The 18,880-nt window shown below is 40.7% G+C and overlaps 1 protein-coding gene and 1 pseudogene across 1 annotated transcript; one reads left to right on the top strand and one right to left on the bottom strand.

Moving 5' to 3' along the window:
* Positions 1-652: 652 nt before the first annotated feature.
* Positions 653-7,612, bottom strand: SRSF3 (serine and arginine rich splicing factor 3). The gene is made up of 6 exons (XM_019985779.2): positions 7,458-7,612; positions 5,554-5,761; positions 4,136-4,270; positions 1,948-1,986; positions 1,655-1,741; positions 653-1,477 (listed from the first exon to the last, which is right to left on the bottom strand). The coding sequence occupies exons 2-6, from the start codon at positions 5,757-5,759 to the stop codon at positions 1,450-1,452; spliced, it is 495 nt and encodes a 164-aa protein (XP_019841338.1). The 5' UTR covers positions 5,760-5,761; positions 7,458-7,612; the 3' UTR covers positions 653-1,449.
* Positions 7,573-17,097, top strand: LOC109576560 (protein transport protein Sec61 subunit beta pseudogene; annotated as a pseudogene).
* Positions 17,098-18,880: the final 1,783 nt, after the last annotated feature.

Raw genomic sequence — 18,880 nt, 5'->3', positions numbered from 1 at the left:
CTTTAAATAGCACATTTAAGGAAACTAAGCCACAAGACTGTTGCATTATGATTTAATCTAATTGCACAGAAGTTTGAAATTACAACTCCTCTAGATATCTAAGAGGAAGATTATGCATGCCTCCATATTTCAATTCTGCACTGTTACATTTGAACCATGTAGTGAATTTCACATAATGATGGATCAATTTAGAATTCCCATGCAACACCTCAAATTATATAAAATGGAAGCAATTTTTAAAGCTCTGTGGAACATTTTCATGCTAGTGATAGAAGCTTTTTTTTTTTTTAACTGGCAACTTTGGATTATATATGTATCAGGTGGCTATACTTTAAAATGTTGGTCACTGAATATCATGGACTTTAAACTGGCTTCTGCTCCTAAAGACATATCACTTAGGTAGACACCAGAAAGTCCCTTCACTTCAAAAGCCTCAAATGTATTTCCTAAAAAATAAGATTTGTGTAACCAACTGCCTTCTGTGGGACAAGAACTATGGTAATAGTGGGTTCAACTATTACAATTATGCTTATATTTTATTTTCAAAAGCACTTTACAAGAAAATATAAGTATGGCTTCCAATAGGAATGTTACACCTGGACTTGGTACCAAGCTCAGATTTTAGTTTTGCAAGGAAAAACAGGCTTTCAGGTTAAACAACAATTTGTAACCAAAACTTTAATCCCAAGGATTCTCACAAAACATATTACAAATGACAGCATGAAAAAAGAATCTTGCACAGTAACTCAATTCAGCTCTACAATGTACCCTTAAACTGGCAGGACATTTGTTATCTTGAGTAGTCTCATATTTCCAAATAAAGAACGTTACAAAGAGCTATGTATTCATATATAGCAATCACAGAATGAACTTACAACCTAAAGCAAAGGTAAACTAACTTCCTTGAAACTTCTTAGACTCTACACCAACTGGACAACCTTTTGTCCAGTGTGAAGACTAGTGGGATTTTTTAAACCTCTAATCTAGTTTAAGGGTGCAGCTTTAATTTTTCCAGCTGGCTTTTGAGTTCACAGCAGCTTTAAAAAACTGCTTACTACAGCTGCATACCATATCCCAGGTATGTTGAAAAAAAAAATCTTCCAATTTTTGCCAGTTTTTATTTCCATCATGTTAAACATCGACTGGGCAGGAGTTAAGAGATTTATTATCAGCCTATGCAAGACTAAAATTCAAAGCAAATTAAATTTTGCTTAAGGGAACATTGTAAAGTAACAATTCTTGATATTACATGCCTCATATGATCCATTTCAAACCATAGAGAATTACACCTTTGTGTCACTGTTCCAACAGACAAACAAATGTGAACAGCTAAAACATTTTAAAAATGCACCAAGCTTATGAAGTCTCAAACAAAACTTGAATTTTCTGTACATACTCCTGTCAAATGAAGTTATTTCCTGTACATCACTCCTCTTGCAAACTGGTCTTCTATTTCCTTTCATTTGACCTAGATCGGCTGAAAAACAGAAACAAAAGTTACATCTGGTAACTCAGTTACAGGCAAAACTTCATCAAAAGATTTTTACAGTAAAGTTATAAAACATTTTGTCCTAGTAGCTTAAAAGACCTATTTCTGTTTTTAGTATATTATGTATGTAAGCTCTTAAATGGCTCAGGTCATTAAAGATCTTACCTACGAGACCTAGAGAAAGATCGGGACGGCTTGTGATTTCTCTCCCGGGACAGTGATCTCTCTCTTCTCCTATCTCTAGAAAGGGACCTAAAATAAGAGGAGAAAGAAAAACGGAGCCATTCAGGATTACACACAACAATGTCTAAGTTTTTGAAAGCTAAAAGTTCTATATGTTACTTGATTCATTACTAAAGTCAGTGTCTATTGCCATTAACTGAGTCATCTGGAAAACAGCTTAGAAATTTCACAAACACTCCCATTTCTGAGAATGTGGCCCCCCAAAGATACTTTACCTGCTCCGGCTGCGGGAGAAGCTTCTCCGTCTTGGAGATCTAAAAGCAGAAAACAGAAAAATTAGGCTAATTGTCAATTAGCATTTATGGCGTGAGGCATTTCCCAACTTTTCAATCTCACTGTTGGGCCCAGTGAATGTGCCGAAGAACTGGCACCCATCGTCCAAAAATAAAAATTTTTTAAAGGAAAACAAAACAAAAAAAGGGCACAGAAGGATTAAGGAACCAAAAGCTCAAGTGAAAAGCAGGTATTCCAATCATGGATTCACTTTAACAAAGAATGCTTCACAGCAGATCTGTCCAATGCAAAACTTCATGTCAAACTAACTTCACTACCCAAACACCACACCAAAATGTAGTCCCACAAGTAGTTCCAAAAACAGTACCATAAACCAGTATTTGGAACCCATGCAAACCTGTAAGTCCATGACAAGACTTAGGTACCAGGTGGATAGTGTAATTTTGTGAAAACGCGCTAGGTGTAAATATTGATGCCATTAAGTGCTACATTAGAACTGCATTTGTGATCGTCACATTTAAGAGTGTGTTTAGACTTATCAAAATTACCTTAGCTTGGCCCACTTCACCCCCAAAATTTAAAAATTTTGAAAACTGTTAGTAAAACCATTTAAAGGTGATAGGATTCAACAAATTTTTGCTAGAAAGGAAAGCTAAATCTGTTAGAGTTATTAAAATTTTTAGTTTGGCATCTCACACATGCAAATAAGTTTCACTTGAAGGTCTAGTTACATTATGAGTTCCCTATCACCCTTAAAAGTTTTATTCAAGCAATATATATGTACGTTACCATTCAATTATGCACAGCCAGCCTTTGATCCAGAAAAAAGAATTACTTTAAGCCGCTTACTCCTTATTTTAACCAGCAGTAAACTGTATAAGCAGGAAAAACTTACTAGTTTTTGGGTTTCAACAAGCTAGAAATGGTGAGGTGAGGCTGCCGGACTGACGGCCAGGAAGAATTTGCTGAAAAGGTTTTGCCAGATGTTGCGTTGGATTTAGTTGGTTGGCGAAGGGGGTGTTGTGGATTTTTCCTGCTTTTTTGTTAGCCGAAGGCTGCTGCTGTAGTTGTTGTGAAGACATTTGGTAAATAAACAGCTGAGCTGATTGGCCAGGAATGTGTGGGCGGTCGAGGTGGCTGCTGCCGATTTGGTTAAGGTTGGAGAGAAGGCTGAGAGAAAACAGCATGCTCGGGAACCAAAGGGCGGTGCAACCTGACGACTGGCCATGCCTGGGTCATGTGAAACGACACCAGCCAAGCTGAATGGGGCGCGCTGGTCACATGACGCTGAAAGGGCTAGTTGACTGGCTAATGCAGACTCAGAGGGTGGTGAGAAGAGACATGATGGTGACTCTGTAACGGGGTTCATTTTTATTAATAGATGGACCAAAAAGCACAAAAAAAAATGAAAAACAAGCCATCAGTACAACCATCTATTAGCTAACAAATACTCTTTATTATGATGGGCAACAGTGTGTTGTTTTGTTTTTCAAAACAGCAAAAGGGGCAAGATTTTGAACTCCTATCTCCTAGGACTTCACTCACCTGTAAGAGGTAAATTCAGTCCTATAGAAACTATTTTGGAGGTCTGAGGAGATGTGGAGTTAGCATCCAGACAATACTGCCTGGTCCAAGAATGATGCCATTTTCAATTATAAAAAAAACCTGCATTCTCTCCTATTTGGGTTTGAAGAACAGATGACTGGGATTACTTTAGCCCCCTTTATTGGTCAGTGACTTTAGTTTCAGAATGATTTCTACTTTACCAGTTTTAACAATAAAACAGCTGCCTGTTTGATAAATATTACAATCGTGCTAACAGTAGAAAACACATTTTTGTGAAGAGCTAGAGTTGAATGTAATGTTTGTCATTATGGAGTCAAGAAATGGAAAAAGGCCTAAACTGAAGTATAAGGGAAGACTTGGAAAGATGCAACTAGAAGATGAACTAGAAGACAGATCCAAGATAGAAGTTACTGACTACCAACATGAACAGTGACCTAAAGACAAAAGCCAACACTCAGCACAACTCACATATCCCAAACTACACCCAACAAACGCTTCGTAAAAACCTGATTCTTCAAAGTTAAAACCCACCAACAAACTTTAAGAGAGATACCTGTTCCTATTAGCTACACCAATACCTCTAAACACGCTCTCTCTAAGTACCTGCGTCGAGGTGGAGGACTCCTCCTCCGATAATCATCTCGAGGGCGACGACCCCAAGAAGGAGGTGGGCCACGATTACGACTTCTCTTTTCACCATTCGATAGTTCCACTCTTACTCGGCAGCCACAGAGTGTTCTAGGAGGGAAAGAAACAGTGAATTTAAAACAGCCAAACTAATTTTCTAGGAGATGTGCATTAAAAGCAAGGAAAAAACAAACACAAAGCCCCCTTTTATAGCTAGCTTCTTTGCAAAGAATCCAACTGTATGTCTGCAGAATCCTTAATACCAAAGCACGTTTTAGTTCCTTATCTTTTTTCTAGTAAAGAAAACCAACTTCCTTGTGTTTTATTGCTGTTAAGTCAGTCTGATCATTGGGCTCAATGTTAACAGTTACAATTTAAGTGTGAAAACCTAGATTCATCCTCCAAGGTAGTTAGTTCATTTGTACATCCTGTTTTGACTTCTTCCTTGGGAAGATGCAGCAACTGTTTACCAATCATAAATACTCCATTTGTTGGTCTCTCTCCTCCCCATCCCCTCTAAGCAAACATCAGTAAACAGGACAGAAGCATCCTGGACATTTTACATTTTCCTTTCCCTTCAATCATCACACAACAGTTTAAACATAAGAAACTGTAGCTGAGAACAATTAAAAAAAAAAAAAAAACCTTTATAGTCCACCTACTCATTGATCCACAATCACTAAGTTTAGATAAGCCACCATATGTGGACAGTGATTGGGAAGAGGTGGGGCCCTGGAAAAATGTTTCCGTAATCTGCTTAGATAAATGACCTTTTACATATCTTTATAGTCAACTCACAGATCCTTTAATTTTTGGATCTTAATTCTGTTCCTTGGTTTCATGAAACCCAAGTTTTCAAATGCCAAGAAGAAAGGCAACACCTGTTCACTGTTAAGACTCAGGTGTTAACTTACCAGCCAGCTAACAGAATATTGTAACGCAAAGGGAAACATTGTTATATGATCCACACTTCCTAAACAAATATTTCCAACAGGTATCAAAAAAAGATAATAGTACAATAAACCCATATAACCATATCCACTTACAATCTGTGGCCATTAAGAGGGATGATTGAGCCACAATTCTTTTAGACAAAATTCAAAGGTGACAACATGATTGATGCTTTGTGGTGGATTTAGATTAAAATGTTTCAACCACATGAAGCCACACACCCAAGCTGACCATTAAAATTATTTTCTCCAATGGCCAACTGAATAAAAAAACTTCCTAGGTATCTTCACAAATTGTTCATTTTGATTGCCAAAAAAAAGGTTTTATGTAAATTTCCAATAACATCAATTTCAGATAGCAAAGAAGCCATCTAAAAGTCACATATCCTAGAGATTTTGAATATTAAAACACAATAAACTATCATTAATTAATCAACAAATTACCTCCCATCTAGCTCTCGGACAGCATCAGCTGCGTCTCGGGGATCTTCAAATTCAACAAAAGCAAAGCCGGGAGGGTTTCTAGCAACCCACACACTTCGGAGTGGTCCATAATAGCCAAAAGCTCGTTCCAATTCAGTCTTGTTACCATTGTTTCCAAGATTACCTACATAAACTTTACAGTCCAATGGACAGGAATCACGATGCATTTCTGCAATAAAAAAAAAAATAATCCACAGTGAAAAATAGATTCAGGAAAGAATGCAATACTAAAACCCCAAAAACTAGGACTATCCCAATGGTTACCGGTAACTGCACAGAAGCCAGAACAAATTGTGAAAGAAGAGGGGGAAAAAAGCCTCCTTGAAAAGCGGGGGGAGGCGGGGCGGCGGGGAAGGTAACACACCAGAGGAGTGTTTACCAAAGTAGAAACTAAGGATTTTACCTATTTCAATTAATTTCACCTAGAAGAGTAGGATCACCTACTCAGAAGCAAATTCAAAAACATCAAACAACTCGCTGAAGACAATCACCAAGAAAACTGATACTAATGTGCCTTCACAGGTCAAGTTAACCAGCATCACTCCTCACAATGCAAGACAAATCTGTTTTTAAAAAATGTACCTTACTCTATTCTCAACAGCCCAAAAGTGTCAAGCCAAATATCCAGCAACAGGTACATAAACAAAATGTACTATCCAAATTATTCCGGAATCAAGTACCCATAAATGCTACAAATGTGTCAGAGCATACAGTTATAGATATCAGACACGAAATAGTGCACATATTACGATTCCAAGGATGTGAATTATCCAAAAAGGGCAAATCCAGAAACATTTTAGTAGGTACCAGGGGCTTGGGAGAGAGGACAGGGCAAAAGGTGAATGGATGCTTCGGTATACAGGTCACTTCGTTGGGTATAAAAGACGTTCCAACTAGTGAGGTGATAGCTGTACAACAATGTGAACATACTAAATACCTCTGAATTGGGCACTTTAAAATGAAGCTTATGTTAATTTCACCTCAGGAAAAAAAGCACTTGTTGCATAAAATTTAAGCCACCCAGGGGGCTTACATTTTTACAAACTTTAGATACTTATAGTCACTTAAGCAATGTCTAATCAACTTATAGGCCAGTTATCAACTGCATAAAAAAGCAGTCTGCCCATGAACTCAGCTCAAGAGCTTTACCATTCTTTTCTCACTCTGGGTTTATCCAATTAAAAAAAAAAACCAGTCCAGACACATCCTAATTGCGTGACCCCACCCTGCAACCAGTTCTGAGACCAAACCATTGCTGGGGAATGTGTTTTTTCCCTTTTCCAGAAACTTTACAGTGACCAGTTTCAGGCCCACGCATCAATAGGAAAAGTCACAAGAACAATTCAGCTCAAGGAAGGTCGGTTAAAAAAAAAAAAAGTTATTGGGTCCCGACTTTAAAAGTGAACTCAAGTTAAAAAAAATAAATAAATAAAAATGAAAATGAGCATCGAAATCAATCATTATGGTTCTAAAGGCTCAGTTTTGATTAGTGACCTGAAGGGAAAAAACGATGAGAAGCTACCCAAGGAAACGTGCTACCGAAAAAAAAAAAAAAGGCGCCATAAATTGAAAAGCCGCGGCCTAAAGTACAACCGACTACTGAGTCCCCCTTCGCCTCGACCCGGATAATCTCCCTTCCCGGCTCACGGCCTCTCCGTTCCCAGTGTAGGATTAAAAACATCTCCACTTTGAGGGCTGGGTATACCTCCGAGGGGCCAAAAGCCCCCGCCACAGCCCCTAGCTGAACGTCACAAAATGGCGGCACCGTCTCTTTGTCTCAGCCTACCGCCGCCATTGGCCTATCCCCACTTCGGCCCCTTTAGGACCCATTTCCCACCTCATTCTTTTAGTAGTCGTTCGCTTACCGAGATCTTGGGTTAGAAATGCGGAGGTTCAAATCCACAGAACCTAGGTTAGGTCTTCCCGGTCCACCTCCCGCCCGGCGTCCCCGGATGCTCTCGCACACCCGGCGTCCACGAAATGGCGGACCACCGCCGTCTCCTCGCCCTTATTTATATGACACACCAAAGTCACATGACTGGATGGGCTCGCCCAATGAGAGGCGGAGAACGCCGTGACGTAATGGCTACAAACGCTGCGAGAATCGCGGTTGCTGGGAGCGCGCTCAGGTCTTGGCGCCTTGTCTGTAGAGGCGGCTGAGGGGTGTCTCAGGTCCGGAGTTCCTTCAGGTGTAATTCCCTAGCTGCTGACTTCCAAGTTATCCTCAGTCCCGTCTCCCTCACCTCTAAATAGGCGGGGGTTTAAGAACACCTCGGCTGTTACTCTCACTGATAAAACGTTTTGCTCCTAATAAGATTAAAGTATTAAATACTTATTAAAGTATTCACTAATTACTTCATCCTCGTAAGCGGTTAGGGTGGAACTAAGACCATCACGTTTAGGAAAGTACTTCGGAATTGCTCCCAAGGTCAATGAGGCTTTGTGATCAAGCTGCCACCAGACTGTACCAACCGGGGTCCCACAGTTAGAGAAAAGCCCAAGCCTAGAAAGTCTGGAACTCTGGCTGGTATCTCACGTCTCACGCAAACTGCAGGATTTGACCGAGACGATGGTGCATTATCACGGACTCTTGAAAAGTTTAATAGCAACGCAAACGCAAATGAGACTGCGTTCCAGGCCATCTGGAAACTACCACATCTAGCAAATGAAAGTGGAAGTTCCTGAAGAAGATTGAACCTTTCTCCTAGCAAAGGCTGCTGTATTGGCCTGAGGGCAGGGCTGGGGTCCGTGGGTCACTCATACCTTCCTCTGTTTTCTACTTCCCCTAAAAAAAAAAAAAAAAACCCACGAGCCACAAGGTTAACTATTGGGAGAGAAATATAGCGACTGTGGCTTCCCAGGTGGCGCTAGTGGTAAAGAACGCGCCTGCTAATGCAGGAGATAAAAGAGAGGTGGGTTCGATCCCTGCGGGAGGGAAGATGCCCTGGAGGAGGACTTGGCAACCCAGGCAACTCCAGTGTTCTTGCCTGGGAAATCCCATGGACGGAGGATTCTTGCGGGTTACAGCCCAGAGTGGAACTGTAGCGACTTAGCACACGTGTCAGAAAAATCACCAAAAGCCCCTTCCTCACAATAGTGAGTTCAGTTAGGAAGTTTGCCTGGTGTTCCCTACCCGCTTTCACTGGAGTCTGTGTTGTTCAGTCGTGTCCGACTCTCTTGCTACCTCATGGAGCTCAGCAGGCTCCTCTGTCCATGGGATTTTCCAGGCAAGAATACTGGAGTGGGTTGCCATTTCCTCCTCCAAGGGATTTTCCCGACCTAAGGATCCACGCAGGTGTCCCGCATTGCAAGCAGATTCAGTGGGGTCTGACTTATGCTAAATCTGCTCTCAAGAGAAGCACTAACAACTTGTATTTTCCCACCGTTACCTGAAAGATATACCAATTATTGTTTTGTTTCTCTCAGGCGTTCTCTTACTGTGGCTCTGAGAGGTTTATCCATAGTGGGGGGAAAATACAAAGATTTAATAGCCCTGAGCCTTAGTTTTTACATCTGTAAAATGGGGCTTCCATACCAGCAAGGGAAGAGTTGCTGCTGCTGCTGCTGCTAACTCGCTTCAGTCGTATCCGACTCTGTGCGACCCCAGAGACGGCAGCCCACCAGGCCCCGCCTTCCCTGGGATTCTCCAGGCAAGAACACTGGAGTGGGTTGCCATTTCCTCCTCCAATACATGAAAGTGAAAAGTGAAAGTGAAGTCGCTCAGTCGTGTCCAACTTTTAGCGATTCCATGGACTGCAGCCCACCAGGCTCCTCCGTTCATGGGATTTTCCAGGCAAGAGTACTGGAGTGGGGGAAGAGTAGGGAAGGAGAAATGCAGTGGTCGAGGCAGACCCTGAGCTGGCCTTACCTTGGGTGTTTACCAGGTGAGGGATTCTAGCAAAACCTTTCTGTTTCTTACTTTTCTTTCCTTCTCTTATTGTTTTTCTTTTCTGGCTCACATAAATTTGCTTTGATTTGCTCCCCTCCTCCAAGGTAAATTTTTCTCCTCTTTTTATTTCCTTCTATTAAACCAAACCTTTTTAAAAAATTTTTTTATATTTTTTTCTTTTTGGCTGCACCCAGCAGCATGTGAGAACTTCATTACCCGGCTAGGGATTGAACCCAGGCCCTCTGCGGCGGAAACATAGAGGTTTAACCACTGGGCCGCAGCGGAAGTCCCAAAGCAGAGCCTTTTTTAAGTCAGACTATCCTGGATTTGGACCATAGCACTGCTGCTACTTAAAGTGTCTGCAGAAGAGTCCCTTACCCTCACTCAAGATTGCTTTCCTCTCCATAAAATGGAGTAATTATATCAATGCAGGGTTGTTTCGTCCTGTCTCCCCTCAGAAGAACTTCAGCTTTGGTCTCCTGTGGTCACTCCTGCATCCCCAGGGCCAGGAAACAAGCCTGATACACAGCAGGTGATCAAAACATACTTGGTTAAGTATTTAAAATAAATGATGTATGTCAATCAGCTGGCACAATCTTTGTTCAAAAAAATTGTTTTTTTTCACGTCTCATATCCCATTCTTTCCCACCATTTCCCCTATTTTTGTTGTTACTATGTGTGTGTGTAATGCTAGTCTAGCATGCATCTTTCAGTGGAGCACTCTTAATCCCTCCCACTGTATTTTCAAATACCTTCTGAACCTCCTCTTCTCATCATCCACACAGACTTTCCATCTTCTGGTAACCACAGCCCAGTGAATTATCCATTTAAATTATAGACTATTTTAATGTTTCTTTAAATTTATTCAACCACCAGCCACTCTTGTGTAGACCCTAGAATCATAGGAAGCTTCAAGGAAACATATCAGAAATTCTTGAATGGGGATCATGAGTTGTAGCAAACAAGTATCTTTTGACTTTCTCTGAGGAAGGATTCTCACAGTAGACCATGTTATTGACTAAAGTGTGGCTGGATCCTATACCCTATTTTTTTAGGGGTAGAGGCATGAGCACCCCTAGTTAATTAAATCATCCCCATTCTTAGTAGCCTCCTTGCCTTACCCCAATTAGTTCAGGAATGGATGAGTAATCCAATCAGACCTGTCAGCTAATGGGACTTGTAATTTGCAAAATTACAGTAATTTTAGAACTTTTAATAGCCACAATCTAAATGTAGAATGTAAGACTTTAGCAGTTTTCACATTCCATATTTTTTACAAGTCATGAAATTGTGCTTGGGCTCCTGGTTAAAGTGATTGCAAATTTGAACTCTAAGGATAACTTCCTGGGGTTATCTTTATATTATCAGGTTCTGTATTAGCTGCATTCTAGCCATAATCTATTATCCTTTATACAGAAACCGTTTCAATTTAAGACCCTGTGAGTTGTATACTGCCCCAAATGCCCACATAAATTTATAAGAGCAGTGTAGTTATTGATGTACAGTGTTGCTGTACATGAACTAGCTATCTTGTCAGCACTGCCACTAAGCCAACCAGAGAGAGAGGTATGTTCCTTTTCTCTGACTAGCAGGGTCTTGAGCCTGGCAGCCATCCTCTTTCTAGAAGGGAGGAAGCAGCCTGCAATAGATCCCCAACCAAAAGAGAGGGAGAGATGAGAAATGGGGACTAGACTCTTGTTTAAGAAACACTGAACCCAATTCCATTTTTGAGATTTCCAGTTGTGTGAACATACATGTTCCCTACCTCTGCCTCTCATTCTAAGTCACTTTCAGTTTTTTTTTTTCCTGTTACTTGCAAACAGAAGGATTCCAAATACAGAAATTACTCTGACACAGACTTCTCATTACCCTGTCTATAACCATGACTGTAAGCTATCTTGCAATTCTAAAATTTGCCTGCTACCAATTTGCTGCTGCTGCTGCTGCTAAGTCACTTGAGTCGCGTCCAACTCTGTGCGATCCCATAGATGGCTCCCCTGTCCCTGGGATTCTCCAGGCAAGAACACTGGAGTGGGTTGCCACTTCCTTCTCCAATACATTAAAGTGAAAAGTGAAAGTGAAGTTGCTCAGTCGTGTCCGACTCCTAGCAACCCCATGGACTGCAGCCTACCAGGCTCCTCCGTCCATGGGATTTGCCAGGCAATAGTACTGGAGTGGGTTGCCATTGCTTTCTCTGACCAATTTGCTAAGTGCTTTAAAAAAAATTTTTTTTAATTGAAGTATACTTCATTTACAATGTCATGTCAGTTTCAGGTGTACAGTAGAGCGATTAATATATATATATATATATCATATATATATTCTTTTTCAGATTCTTTCCCCTTATAGTTTATTACAAACTATTGAGTAGAGGGAATTCCCTGACAGTCCAGCAGTTAGGACTCAATGCTTTCATTGCTGTGGCCTGGATTCAAATCCTAATGGGGATCTCCTGCAAGTCCCTGCTAAGGCCAAAAAATAAAATTAAAAAAAAATTTTTTTTTAAGTATTGAGTATAGTTCTCTATGGTATACAGTAGGTTAAGTACCTTTTTTTTTTTTTTTTTTGAACACCAAGAGCCATTTATTAATAGGCTGGAAATATAATCTAATCAAAAGACAATGACAATTATAGACATGTAAGAATAAATGTATCAAAAACAGTAAAGAATATATTGTGCAGAAAATTACAAGATTTTAATGAAAAACAAGATATGTAGAAATGGAGATACATATTAGGTTCCTGGACAGAAAAAAAAATCTAATAAATACCACTCAGTCCTCATAAAACCAGTACATAAATTACATGAGTGAAGTGAATGAAGTCGCTCAGTCGTATCCGACCCCTTGAGACCCCGTGGACTGCAACCCACCAGGCTCCTCCATCCATGGGATTCTCCAGGCACGAATACTGGAGTGGATTGCCATTTCCTTCTCCACCTTTTTTTTTTTAATTAAAAAAATTATTGGGCTTCCTTGATGGTCCGGTGGTTAAGAATTCACCCTGCAATGCAGGGGATACCGATTCGATTGCTGGTCCCGGAAGATCCCACCTGCCTAGGGGCACCGAAGCCTGAGCACCACAACTACTGAAACCAGCGCCACCTAGAGTCTGTGCTCCGCAATAAGAGAACCCACCTCAATGAGAAGCTCAACTAGAGAATACCGCCCCCACCCCGGTCACGGGAAGTTCCCCTGGAGAAGGAAATGGCAACCCACTCCAGTATTCTTGCCTGGAAAATCCCATGGACGGAGGAGCCCGGTAGGCTACAGTCCGTGGGGTCGCAAAGAGTCAGACATGACTGAGCCACTTCACCACAACTAGAGAAAGCCTGCATGCAGACTCAGGGCAGCCAAAAATAAAATTTTTTTTAAAAGAAAAAAAAAATTACTGATGATCAGGCATTATTAGCATTATGTATAACAAATAGAACTTTTCAATAATGTGATTGATTTCAAGTATCCACGAACAAAAATCTGTTAAGAGTGTAGACCATAACAATAGTTTATTAACTGCTTGATGTAGTCAGTGTCCTCACAGGATGCAGATGGCATACCAAACAAAGGGTTAACTGAAGAGGTAATTATTTACAGAGGTTTGAGTTCAAGAAATCCACAGGGCAGTGGGGAACTCCCAGAGGCAACTCTTCTAAGCCCAATGGGGCAAGGAAGGGAGCAGGGTTACCAGAACCAGACAAACGCTGTAGCTATGAAGAGAGGCCCTTCGGTATAGGAAATGTGGCAGCCCAGTTCAGGCAGGGGTGGGGGTGGCCAGAAATGAAATAACCGAATTCTTTCTCTTTCTATACTCCCATCTTTTAATAGTGCCTTCTATTGCCCAAGGCTATCTGGAAATCTGAGGACAAGAGAGCTGAGTGATGCAAGCCCAGATCAACCTCCAAGGGCACAGAGGAGGACAGAGAAGACTGGAAACTGATCTAGGGTTATAGTGTCCAATACAACCACCACTAGGCTCATGCTTATTTGAGTCCGAATTGACATGTACTATAAATGTAAACATACTTTAAAAATACTTCCTGGATTTCAAAACCTTGGTATTCAAAAAGAAGGTGAAGATCTTATTAGTTTTTATACTGATTACATGTTGAAGTGATGATGTTTTTATGTATTGGGTTAAATCAACTATATTATTACAATAAAATTCATCTGTTTCTTTATACATTTTGACTGTGGCTACTAGAACACTTAAAATTAAGTGTGTGGCTCACATTGTATCTGTTGGATTGTATTGATCTACATGGACAAGTGGAAAATAACCCCACATGACAACAAATAATCATTTAAAAACTCAATTTAATTCTATGTCCTGGACAACTATATGAAAATAGTGTTTCTGCAAATCACATAGTTTAAAATTTTTTAAACCTAATTGCCTTGATCCTTTGACATATGGCCCTTCTATGTATTTTTATATTATTCCCTGAACCAGTTTTGTTTTTTTTTAGGTTACATCACACAGCATGTGGGATCTTAGTTGCTTGACTAGGGATTGAACCTGTACCCCCTGTATCTGAAGTGCAGATTCTTAACCACTGGACCACCAGGGAAGTCCCTGAAACAGTTCTTTGGCTCATATTGCATATTTAACACTCACTCATTCAGTCAAGAAGTGTTTGTTAGGTACCTTCTATTTTCCAAACACTGAGATGAATTTAGAGGGATAAGTCAAAACCCAAAACAGAGTCCTAGGCTCCCATCATGGGGCTGAGTTCCAAGATATAGGGGAATTAGAAAAAGAATCACATAACTGGTTGTGAAATTACTTATGTAGAAAATGGTCTGGAGAGAGAAATGGTGTCTTAAGACCATATCATAGGAAAGATTGGCCTGATTAGGTAAACCAAAGGAGGCTTCCTGGAGGAAGTGATGATTTAGCAGAAGCAGGAGATGTCTGGCAAAGTTTGTGAGAAGAAAGAAAGTTCCTGGAAGAGGGTACTGAATATATAAAGTTACTGTAGCAAGTTAGAAGAATTAAAGAAAAACAGGCCAGTGTGGTTGAAACACAAAGTGAGAAAGAGATTTGAAATTTTATGAATATGTAAAATGTTCATGTTATACTTGTATTTATTTGTATATCAAGTATTTCAGTTCAGTTCAGTTCAGTTCAGTCACTCAGTCGTGTCCGACTCTCTGTGACCCCATGAATCGCAACACACCAGGCCTCCCTATCCATTACCAACTCCCGGAGTTCACTCAGACTCACGTCCATCGAGTCAGTGATGCCATCCAACCATCTCATCCTCTGTCATCCCCTTCTCCTCCTGCCCCCAATCCCTCTCAGCATCAGGGTCTTTTCCAATGAGTCAACTCTTCGCATAAGGTGGCCAAAGTACTGGAATTTCAGCTGTAGCATCATTCCTTCCAAAGAAATCCCAGGGCTGATCTTCTTCACAATGGACTGGTTGGATCTCCTTGCAGTCCAAGGGACTCTCAAGAGTCTTCTCCAACACCACAGTTCAAAAGCATCAATTCTTCAGTGCTCAGCTTTCTTCACAGCCCAACTCTCACATCCATACATGACCACTGGAAAAACCATAGCCTTGACTAGATGGACCTTTGTTGGCAAAGTAATGTCTCTGCTTTTCAATATGCTATCTAGGTTGGTCATAGTATTTACCAAGCTACTAACTGCTTTCAGTGAAGCAAATCTAAATCTATCACTTTCAGTCAATAAACATTAATTGAATACTTATTATATTTCTCTCTGGAAGGCTTAGAGCTGCTACAGTGGTATGTTAGAAGTATGGAAAGTTCACCCAGGAGATTTTCCGCCCTCCACCGTGTGGAAGATTCCAGGTAACAGTTGGACTATTTATTTATTTGGCTGCAAGATCTTACTTCCCCAACCTGTGATCAAACAAACCCCTTGCCCCCTGCAGTTTGAAGTATGGAGTCCTAACCACTGGACTGCCAGGAAATTCCCTGGACATTTTATTTTCTGAGGAGGGTTCTTGTGCCTGGAAAAGAATAGTGATTGATTCTGGAGTTCTTTTTTTTTTTTTTTTTTGGAGTTCTGATTAATGTTAAATTTGACAAAGTTTCCAATTCTTTTTATTTATTTATTTAATTTGCCTACACCAAGTCTTAGTTTGGGTATGTGGGGTCTTTAGTTGCATGTGGGATCTAGTTCCCTGAGCAGGGAATGAACCCTAGATGGCTCCACTGGGAACTCAAAGTCTTAGCCACTGGACCACCAGAGAAGTCCCCAAAGTTTCAAATTCTTAAATCTGTTTCTTTCCGTATAGTTAAGCTAAACTTTGAATCATTGTTATTTTATTTTCTAAGAAACTAATTTTAAAAATAAGATCAATAATTCCCACCATCCTTAGATAAATCTTTAATAGACTCAAGGGACTTCCCTGTGATCCAGTGGTTAGGACCCACACTTCCAATGCCTGGGGACGAGGATCTGATTCCTGGTTGGGTAACTAACATCCTACATGCTGCATGGAGGGGCCAAAAAAAATCAGAAGTTAAACAGAATTTTCCTAAACAGTTAACATTATCTATGCACTTGACTGATTTAATTCCTTTAAATGTATCAAGTAACACTTGTATATTTAGTACATTTAATCCTCTGAACTATTTCAAAGGTCTCTCATAGCAGACTTAAAATTCTAACAAGCAAAATATCCCCTATTCATGGATTAAATGACTTAATAGTGTTAAAATGGCAATAATACCCAAAGCAAGCTACAGATTCAGTGCAATCCCTACCAAAATTCCTGAAGGGGAGGGTGGTCTTGTGAGACTGAGCTTTGTATCTGTGAAATCTCATTCCGTCTCCTGATAAACAGTTGATGTGGGATCTGAACACTGACTAAATGTTTGATGACATTAAAGAAAGATGATTAAATGATTTTTTAAGTCCTTACCTTTTTAGAGATAAATGCTGAGAGGCTCACATATGAAATGATATGTTCTGGGTTTGCTTCAAAGTAACATGGGGGCACTTCCCCGGTGGTCCAGTGGCTAAGACTCTGCACTCCCACGGCAGGGGTCCCAGGTTCAATCCTTGGTTGGGAAACCGGACTCCAGAGTTTGCAGACCTCAACTAATGTCGCAGCTGAAGATTCCATATGCCACAACTAAGACCCAGCACAATCAAACAAATAAATAAAAATAAACTTAAAAAAAAAAACCCACATGGGCTCCTCTGCAGTTCACTTCAGTTCCCTACCACCCTCCCATCTTCAACGTGCCTGGCCTGACCCGCTGTGGGCTAACTAACGTGGGCTCCTCAGGGCACTCTCTCAGCAAAGCAAAGCCCCGTCTGGAAGAGGAAGAATGCCAGCTGTGGAACAAAGCGCACAGGCCGTACGACCTCAGCGGGCACTGGGGGGATGTGGCAATTCTACACAGAGGATTCACCAGGGCTCAGAGAGGGCCCTGTTCCAATATCAGTTATGAGGCTTCCGTTCATCGTTTCTATATTTATGTTGCACATTTGGGGCAAGTACACTTGTTCATGGATTCCGCTACATCCATCTGTCTGTCATCTGAAGAAGAAAGGAAAAAATCCCAACATATCTTGGACCAAAAGCATAGTGATTTTCTGTTCATGAGGAAGAAATTTTCTGTAAGCTTATTGTTTTACAGGGAACTTAACAAGAATTAAAGAATCAATTTTTTTTATGGCTAATAAACTTTTTAATTCATTAACACACACACACACACACACACACACACACACACACACGGGGATGGGGGCTGTCAATTGAGTCTCCAGTCCTCAGCTGATAAAACAAGACTGAGCTCAGAATTGTTGAAGCTGGGTAATGAGTACACGGAATTTGTTATGCTCTATCTACTTTTGTTATGTGTTTGACATTTTCCCATAATTAAGAAGTCAGAAAGAAAAAAAGGAAAAGCAAAGGAGAAAGGCCACAAGAGGAGATCGAGAAAGAGACTAAGCTTGCTGGTGATGATATCATAATAGTGTAGCATTTTACAGAACATTTATGGAACATTTACATTCAGTATCCAGAAGAGACCTGATAGATCCTTGATTTTTCCTAAACCTCTTCCCAGCCACAAGATCCCTTCCTGTCTTGAGACGGAAGCCAGCCTGACACATGGAAGGTGACAAATGTTCACCAAACATGAGTATGAAAGGACTTTCTGGTGGTTAAGTTCGTTAAGAGTCCACCTTCCAATGCAGGGGACGCGAATTTGATCCCTGGTTGGGAAACTAACATCCCACATGCCCTGGAGCAACTAAGCCTGAGTGCTGCAACTAGAGAAGCCCGCAAGACCCAGCACAGCCAAAAAGGGGGGGAAAAAAGAGAGTGAAGCTCTCATTACCAGCCCTCCCCACACTTCCCAGAGACTCTGCTGCCATCTTTCCAGCCTTGATCTTAGAGCAAAGAGCAGTTGTGGTCCTCGTCTCTTTTCACCCTTCTCTTCTAGCATATCTTTTATTTTAATTATTTTTATTTTTGTTGAAGTATAGTTGATGTACATTCCCTAGTATGTCTTGATTGCTTGCCACATATTTCAGAATTTAAATTATACCCAGATAAAGCTTTATTTTATTTATTTATCCACAATAAACTGTGGAAAATTCTGAAAGAGATGGGAATACCAGACCACTTGACCTGCCTCTTGAGAAACCTGTATGCAGGTCAGGAAGCAACAGTTAGAACTGGACACAGAACAACAGACTGATTCCAAATAGGAAAAGGAGTATATTGTCACCCTGCTTATTTAACTTTTATGCAGAGTACATCATGAGAAACGCTGGGCTTGAAGAAGCACAAGCTGGAATCAAGATTGCCAGGAGAAATATCAATAACCTCAGATATGCAGATAACACCACCCTTATGGCAGAAGAGGAACTAAAAAGCCTTTTGATGAAAGTGAAAGAGGAGAGTGAAAAAGTTGGCTTAAAGCTCAATATTCAGAAAACGAAGATCATGGCATCTGGTCCCATCACTTCATGGCAAGTAGATGGGGAAACAGTGGAAACAGTGTCAGACTTTATTTTTTGGAGCTCCAAAATCACTGCAGATTGTGATTGCAGCCATGAAATTAAAAGACGCTTCCTCCTTGGAAGGAAAGTTATGACCAACCTAGATAGCATATTCAAAAGCAGAGACATTACTTTGCCAACAAAGGTCCATCTAGTCAAGGCTATGGTTTTTCCTGTGGTCATGTATGGATGTGAGAGTTGGACTGTGAAGAAAGTGAACGCCAAAGAATTGATGCTTTTGAACTGTGGTGTTGGAGAAGACTCTTGAGAGTCCCTTGGACTGCAAGGAGATCCAACCAGTCCATTCTGAAGGAGATCAGCCCTGGGTGTTCTTTGGAAGGAATGATGCTAAAGCTGAAACTCCAGTCCTTTGGCCACCTGATGCAAAGAGTTGACTCATTGGAAAAG

Source organism: Bos indicus, chromosome 23 (assembly GCF_029378745.1).
Source record: "Bos indicus isolate NIAB-ARS_2022 breed Sahiwal x Tharparkar chromosome 23, NIAB-ARS_B.indTharparkar_mat_pri_1.0, whole genome shotgun sequence".
In the NCBI taxonomy this organism is placed as follows: Eukaryota; Metazoa; Chordata; class Mammalia; order Artiodactyla; family Bovidae; genus Bos; species Bos indicus.
Note: the sequence above shows the minus strand (reverse complement) of the source record. Positions and strands in the feature narration are given on the sequence as shown.

What these genes read in the sequence shown, in the direction of transcription:
- SRSF3 (XM_019985779.2), bottom strand. Translation starts at nt 5,759, where the DNA reads ATGCATCGTGATTCCTGTCCATTGGACTGTAAAGTTTATGTAGGTAAT. An exon ending in GTCCGAGAGCTAGATGGGAG is followed by an intron (nt 4,271 to 5,553) that starts GTAATTTGTTGA and finishes TTTCCCTCCTAG; the next exon opens with AACACTCTGTGGCTGCCGAG. An exon ending in TTCTCCCGCAGCCGGAGCAG is followed by an intron (nt 1,742 to 1,947) that starts GTAAAGTATCTT and finishes CTCTTATTTTAG; the next exon opens with GTCCCTTTCTAGAGATAGGA.